This window comes from Aulostomus chinensis, chromosome 3 (assembly GCF_037954235.1).
Source record: "Aulostomus chinensis isolate RoL2024-O1b breed Wild chromosome 3, RoL_Achi_v1.0, whole genome shotgun sequence".
Classification (NCBI taxonomy): domain Eukaryota; kingdom Metazoa; phylum Chordata; class Actinopteri; order Syngnathiformes; family Aulostomidae; genus Aulostomus; species Aulostomus chinensis.
The window spans coordinates 15103934-15111142 of NC_141322.1; the positions used below are offsets into that span (position 1 = coordinate 15103934).

General features: G+C 46.2%; 2 protein-coding genes across 2 annotated transcripts; both read right to left on the minus strand.

The window, feature by feature from the left end:
• Positions 1-506: 506 nt before the first annotated feature.
• lhfpl5a (LHFPL tetraspan subfamily member 5a) lies at positions 507-3802 on the minus strand. The gene is made up of 3 exons (XM_086200681.1): positions 2554-3802; positions 680-916; positions 507-567 (listed from the first exon to the last, which is right to left on the minus strand). The coding sequence occupies exons 1-3, from the start codon at positions 2954-2956 to the stop codon at positions 557-559; spliced, it is 651 nt and encodes a 216-aa protein (XP_086056807.1). The 5' UTR covers positions 2957-3802; the 3' UTR covers positions 507-556.
• A 1096-nt stretch (positions 3803-4898) lies between these two features.
• LOC147267826 (isoamyl acetate-hydrolyzing esterase 1 homolog) lies at positions 4899-6410 on the minus strand. Its single transcript, XM_086196815.1, has 3 exons — positions 6371-6410; positions 5573-5731; positions 4899-5496 (listed from the first exon to the last, which is right to left on the minus strand). Exons 1-3 carry the CDS (start codon positions 6408-6410, stop codon positions 5363-5365), a joined length of 333 nt encoding a protein of 110 aa, XP_086052941.1. The 3' UTR covers positions 4899-5362.
• Between the last annotated feature and the right edge of the window lie 799 nt (positions 6411-7209).

Sequence of the window (7209 nt, forward strand, 5' to 3'; positions counted from 1 at the left end):
ACTTGCAATTATATACAGCAATTGACCTGAACACTGTAAAAAAAAAATAGAAAGGATGTAAATATATTCTAGAATTCTGACATTTTTCCGTGGATTTTTTTTTTTATAATCTATACCGAGACCTGTTGTTTCTGAAAGGTGAAAATAAGTTTCAATTGATCAGATGAAGTTTCCTGTGGAATGCGATGCTCATCTGTTGGATTATCTGGCATGATTTTCCCTCCCTGTGCAGATTTACAAACGCATCCAGATTGAAAATATTCTAAATTACTTGGTATTTGTCCCTGAATCACACAGCTCTCCAAAAACGCTTCAAATTGTCCTCAGGTGCGTCTTCTCCTGTCAACATTTTTAGATTGATAATAAAACCTTAAAATGTGGTTAAGCCCACTTCACGCTGGAGCCTCAGTGGTATTTAGCCAAGCCCTTTGTTGTTCGAGCAGTTTTCAATAATGGGCCTTGGGAGGTTTTTTTTTCTAGATTTTAATTGTGAAAGTTTGAAATACGTTTGAATTCCCAAAGTCAGCTGTTGTCAAGTCTTTCCTCTTCGCAGGTCTCAGGCGTTATCTGTTGATGAGAGAGAGAGACAGTCGACAAGAGTTTTTCATTTTGCTCTCCCACTCTAAGACTCTTAATACCCCCCTCCCCTCCCCACACACACACACACACACTCTGCTACCTTTCTCCTCAACCTGGAAGTCCTCAGGCAGCAGGTTATCCTGCCGGCTGCCCAGGCTGAAGGCCAGGAAGGAGAGGATGAGCGAGTCCATGATGCTGATGATGGCCAGGATGTAGGCCCAGCGTACTGTGCAGTTGCCCAGGGTGTACTTGTCGGTCCGCTGGCCACACATGCGCTTTACCTCCTCCGAATCCCAGCCGTCAGGATATATCATACAGCCAATCACCATGCAGGTGCCTGCCCAAGGAGAGGGAGGCAGAGGAGGGTCAACAGGCTGCAGTCTGTCCATCACTGAGGTGCAGTCAAGATAGAGCAAGTTAGTTTCTGAATGCACTGCAGTGGGAGGAACATTACACACACACACACACACACACATATCAATTACCAAATAATACTTTCCAGGGACCTGTTAGAGTCTTAAAGAGTCTTAATGGTTCGAGGACGTGAATAAATTCAAACATTCATTCACAAAACTTTTAAAGATTTTGAAACTTTATAGGTGACTGAATAAGGCCTTACTCATACTCTCTCTCTCACTCACTCACTCACTCAAACAACAAAGCTGCTCGGCCAGCCGGCTCCAGGTCCTCAGAATGCTGCATGAGGAGCAGTGTGATCTATCAGCTGAACCGGTAAAATATTAGCGCTCTGATTATTTTTTTGTTCAGCTTTTACTTTTAAATGTTGTCACACACACTTTTTCATTTGATACCTGAATTCCAGATTAAAGTGCGTCTTAGACATCCCAGCACAGAGTGATGGTGAGTCCTCATTACAGGATTACCGTGTATTTCTGCCGTACACTGACATGACAGCAGATGTGAGGGATAAGAAGTGAATGTATAACAGCACACATCCAGGTTTCTCTTGTTCCTTCTTCCAGGTTCACCTGCTCGCAACCTTCCTCCTGGCGCCCCCACCACATCACGTCTAATGACACTTGGGGATCGTGTTGATTCCTACTTTTACTTGACCAGAGCTCCGGTCCCAGTTGGCAGCGATGAGACTTTCGACTAGATTTTATGCCCATAAAACAACACGGGGCCCAGTAAATTAAAGCAATACTTCGTCCAAAGAGTTTATTTTGCCTTTCAAGTGCAAATAATCACTCACAAAGACTTATTTCCCTCCTACGTCACTTCTTTGTAACTCCAGAATGCAGAAAGAGCCAGCCATGTATATTTAGCTTGAAGCTAATCCCAACTGATTGCTAGCACCAGCAATAAAACAGCAGAATAACAAACGCAGCATCAATTTACAAACTCTCAAGCACATGGGCCACTACAAACCACGTCTTCACCACCCTGCTGTTGGCTCCATAATCCACCAACGCTTTGACTTGAACCAGAAAACCTGAGCTCCATTCAGTTTCCCATTCTGGAGTCACAAACTGGAGATGCTCATTAGCGAGCAACTGAAAGGCAAGCGCACTTTTTGGCTGAAGTCTTGTTGAAGCTTGAGCTCTGAGTTCGTGGTGTGATCCCTGTTTTATTTCTATATTGTTTTAGTTTTTTTGTGCAATGCATTTTATTTTGGTTTGGTTTTTGTCAGTGAAATTTTCATCTTGGATTTGACTTTAGCACATGACTCAAATGTGAATGAGGTGTCAGTCCTTTTCTGTGTGTGTGTGTGTGTGTGTGTGTGTGTGTGTGTGTGTGTAGGGGGGGGGGTAATTTGAGAGAATGAGTGAAGTGTAAAGTTTGCAAGAATCCAAATGATCTTCGTGTCATTCCTACTTAGTACTAGTAGGACAGTAAAGAAATATTCGTGATACTCATTGTATGTGCAGTACATATTCGGAGATAATCCATGGATTCGTCTGAAGCTTGACGTTTTCCGCTACATTTCCAAGTAAAACTTAACGCCCCGCTCACTGGAGGCCAGCTGCATCCAGGCGCAGATCTTGTAGACGCTTCCCGCGTTGCAGAAGAAGAAGAGGCTGAAACACACGATGCTCCCCACCACCAGCAGCATGGAGATACCCACGAAGAACATGGCGGTTTTGAAGGCTCCGGACGGGATAGAACCGAAATCCAGCGCGCTCCCCTTACAGGTAAGTTCCGAAGTGAGCGCGTTCCCGATGCAGTAGTGGAAGAGGCCGAAGTAACCGGCCTGCGGGGTGTTGACGCTGTCTCCTATCCAGTAGGGCTGAATGAAGACCACCACGGTGATGACGGCGAAGGTGATGGTGAACACCGTCCACAGCACCCCCATGGCCCGGGCGTTACGCACGTAGTTGGTGTGGTAGATTTTGGCCGCTTCTTGAGCGGGCAGCATGGCGACTGACAGAACCTTATTGGGTCCGAAGCTGGTCAATAGTTAAAGCGATTTGTATTTCCTAACAGGTTCTACCCAGACAGGCATTTGTAGCCAGAAGCTGGACCGTCTCACCCTGCGTCCTCCACTTCCTTCTCCACTGAGTCTGAGCGCGGTGGAACCTCCTGCCTCCTCTCCATGTTCTAAATGATTCATGGTGAAATGATCCGTGGAGCTGAGTGACACACACTTTACAGATGGCGACATGGTCTACTTTCACTCATAAGATCAGATTACTTCATCACTTTCACTCTTTCGTAGGTTTTTGGAGGCACTCCGGGGCGAAGACCCTGTTATGTTTGCTGGGCACAGCAGAGCAGTAAAACACTATCCAAACAACAACAAAAAAGAAGTAGATAGGCATGTAGGGGTGGCAAAATCTACTATTTATCCACCAAAACACACAAAAGGAAAATCACAAAAACATACTGTTTTTGAAATGTTTTGTCATTATTATTATTATTATTATTATTATTATTAGGGCCTGAGCGCGGAGGCACTCCGTGGCCAAGACCCTATAGTGTTTGCTCAGCACACTACAACACTAAAAACCCTAAAATGACATGCATTGACCTGTGGGTTATGGCCCAGCACGCTTCCACTGCACCTCTCTGCTCTACCATTTACTGACAGGCCTTGCTTTAGGAGAGCAGGATCGTGAAGAGAGCAGGAATTTGAGTTTTGGATGTTTCCCAGTGTGGCTCTGAAGCAGGAGGTCTTGTAGAAACAGGGAGTGACCTGACACCAGCTGCCTCATGGAACAACGGTTCATTCACCTATGGTGTGTCCTAAATCACATACGTCCATACTGCATACTTAAAATTTTGAGTCTACTCAACTCAAAATGGAGACAAGTAGGCGAAAACTGAGTATGCAAAAGTACCTGGATGACGTACTCAGATCGGTCAAGATTTTGAGGATGTGACTGTGGAAACTGGCCTATTGATAAAAATGGTGGCGGGCAGCTGAGGTGAGAGTCGGTTGACACTGACTTGTATAGAGTCATCTTTATATTTAATAACAGGGACAAGTTTGAAATTCTGTGTGGACACTGGTTTGAAAAAATTAAATGACTTGTCACCAAAATGTTTTGCTCAAGAAATCACACAAATAAACTCTACAGACCGTTGCATCTTCAGCCAATAGAAGGAGGACATCGCGTTGTTGGCGCCAGCAACCCCCCCTCCCAAAAAAGGGAAAAGGACCCCCCACTCACCCGAGAGGCCCATGCCCGCCTGCCGGGGTGAGCCGAAGGCACCCGCGTCCGGGACCCACCCCTGCGTGTTGTGCGTGGGAGTGTGATTGTTAGGATGAGGATGACTAGAATGTAGTTAAAATTGGGGGAGGCACCCAGGGCATGGGAGCCCCGCCGGTTGCAGACGGCAGAGTCTCCCAGTACATCCCCATGCACGCCACCAAGCCCTCGATGTCTACTATGTGATTAAAATTGGGGGGTCAAGCCCCTCAAGGCCTAGTGTCACATGAGATGTGGTGTGAGGGTCAGAGAGGCGATAAAAGGGGCCGAGGAATGGGCCGGACCCGCAGGGGGCCAGCTTCCAGACCGGCCCCACTGGCCACCGCCGCAACCACCCGACAGGGAGTCTAGCCTACCTGGTCCAGGGGTCAAACCGGAGCGCCAGTGGGCACTGTCTGGACAAATCATACACTGACACCCCTGACCTAACTCCAACAGGATGTCCACAATTTGGACACAAATGTCCAATTTTGGACAATTTTGTGCCCCGAACGCTTTCTCCTCCTAGGGCGTTAATGGTATCGCTTCCAAAACTTAATACATGACTCTCCTAACTCTGCTGATCAACAGTTGTTAAAAGTTTTTATATCACTCACTCGGTTTCCATTACAATGGAAACCAATGGGGAACCTGTCTCCTCTCATGGTACATACTCTCAAACACTCGCTTCTCACGTCTAAACTAAAACTCACACAGCTTCAAAAAACACACCACTGGATTTCTGACAAAAATCCCTACAACAACATGGTATTATATTCCACTTTTGACCAACATATGCAGAGTTATTTCCCACAGATTTCATACTTATACCGTTGGATTCGGGACGACTCCTGCGACCCAGCCAGGGGGGCACGGAGATTCAGGCCCTAACAACGCTGCTTGCAGCTTTAATTTTATCAGCTGATTGGTTCATTTATTCACCGATGTTTCCTTGAAGAATCAAAAACAAAACCAGAAGTTTCATTCAAAGAAGTTACTGGAGCTCATTCATCTTTTCTGCACACAGGAAGCTGACTTGCTGACTAAAATCAAGCGTTCAATCAGAGTGAATTCATTAGAGGCGCACAAAGTAAACGTTCTGTCCCGTCTGTTCTTCGGCTCTTCTGTCCCTTCTAGCAGCCCACCTGTCCATCCTTCTGCATGAGCGTCCACAGGTCCAGGACGTCTGCACCACACTGACCTGCCGCCTGGACACACGCCTGAGCGTACTGTCCCGCTACGGCGTTGTGGCGATTCAGAGGACTCCCTGGGAGACACGTACGCAAGCTCTAATTATCTCTGCAGGTTGATGTGTGAGCCAACAAGGACGGAACATGCTCAACCTTTCAGAACGCACTCCTTCTCCCAGGCTGGCTCGTGGAGAGGAGGAGGGGTGATGAAGATGATTTTATCTACCGATACTCCGGCAGAAGCCAGAAGCCTGGTGATCTCCTTCAGGTTCTCGGAGTACTCCTGCAGAGGAACATGCTGAGGGTTCTTATCTACACAACAGGAACATCAAAAGGAATGATCAGCTACAACGTCGCACCATGACACTTTTAACACAAGTAACACGCACACACTATTTTTTGGGAGAGCACATTTATACCAGCTGACCGCTAGTTAGCTTAGCACATCTGAATGGTAGTGGATGGTAAGTGTTAGCGTAGCTCTGTCATGCCTCATCAAATAGATCCGCTTCAGGGTTTTGTCTGTGCAGCAGCCATCATCCTCATCCTCTCAACAAAATCAATGGTTCTGTTTAGTAGGTGGACGTTTAGAGGCGCTGCACAAAATCACTGCACTGGTAAGAGGAGGTGGAGCTGCTGCCATTTTTGACAGAGGTTTAGTCATAAATCCCAAACCCAAAATAAGTTTCAATTCATTTGAAAGCCTGATTCTTGGTTTGTCTCGTCCAGCCTCTTATTTATTGTTGTGTACCGCCCTCCCGGTCCTCACTCTGAATTCTCAAGCGTTTATATCCAGTTTAGTCCTCAAATCAGATTAAGTCATTATTGTAGGTGACTTCAGTATTCATGAGGATGTTGACAACGACAGTCTGGTGCTGCATTTCTCTCTCTTCTAGACTCAATAGGTTTCCATCAGTCTGTTCATGAACCGACTCACCTTCACAACCACACCCTCCACCTCGTCCTGACGTATGGAACTGAAGCTGAACATCTAGTTGTATTTCCACAGAAGGCGCTTTTTATCAGACCATCAATTAATCACTTCTGAATGAACACTGATCAGCTACACTCCACTCAGGAAAACGGTGGTTTCCAGATGTTTATCTGATCAGGCTGTAGCTAGATTTAAGGAAGCGATTCCTTTGGCGCTAAGTTCAGTGTCATGTCCCATTGTTACAGAGGACACTGTGGTCAACCTTCGTCCCTCCCAAAGTGACCATTTCATCGATAGTGCAGCAGGCACCTTAAGAACAACTTTGGACTCAACTGCCCCACTAAAAAAGAAATCTATGAATCCAAGGAAACAAGCACCTTGGGACGATTCAGAAACCAGACAGCTGAAACAAAAACCCCAGAAGTTAGAGAGAATATGGCGCTCCTCCAAACTGGAGGAGTGTCATATAATCTGGCAAGACAGCCTTAAAAGTTATAAGAAAGCCCTTCGTAGGAACACAAAAACAACCCCAGGTGCCTCTTCAGTACTGTAGCCAGACTGACACAGAGCCACAGCTCCACTGAACCAAGCATTCCTGTTTCCCTGGGCAGCAAAGATTTCATGGATTTCTTTAATGACAAAATTGTCCTTATTAGAGAGAAAATTCACCTCCTCCTGCCATCAGCTGACAACATGGCACCTACAACCTCAGAAGCCTTAGAGCCTGCTGGAGGACCAGACATACTCTTAGACAGTTTTTCTACTGTGAGCCTTCATGAGCTCAGTTCAATCATTTCCTCCTCTCAACCATCCACCTGTCCTCTAGACCCCATCCCAACTAAGCCTAACTAAGCTA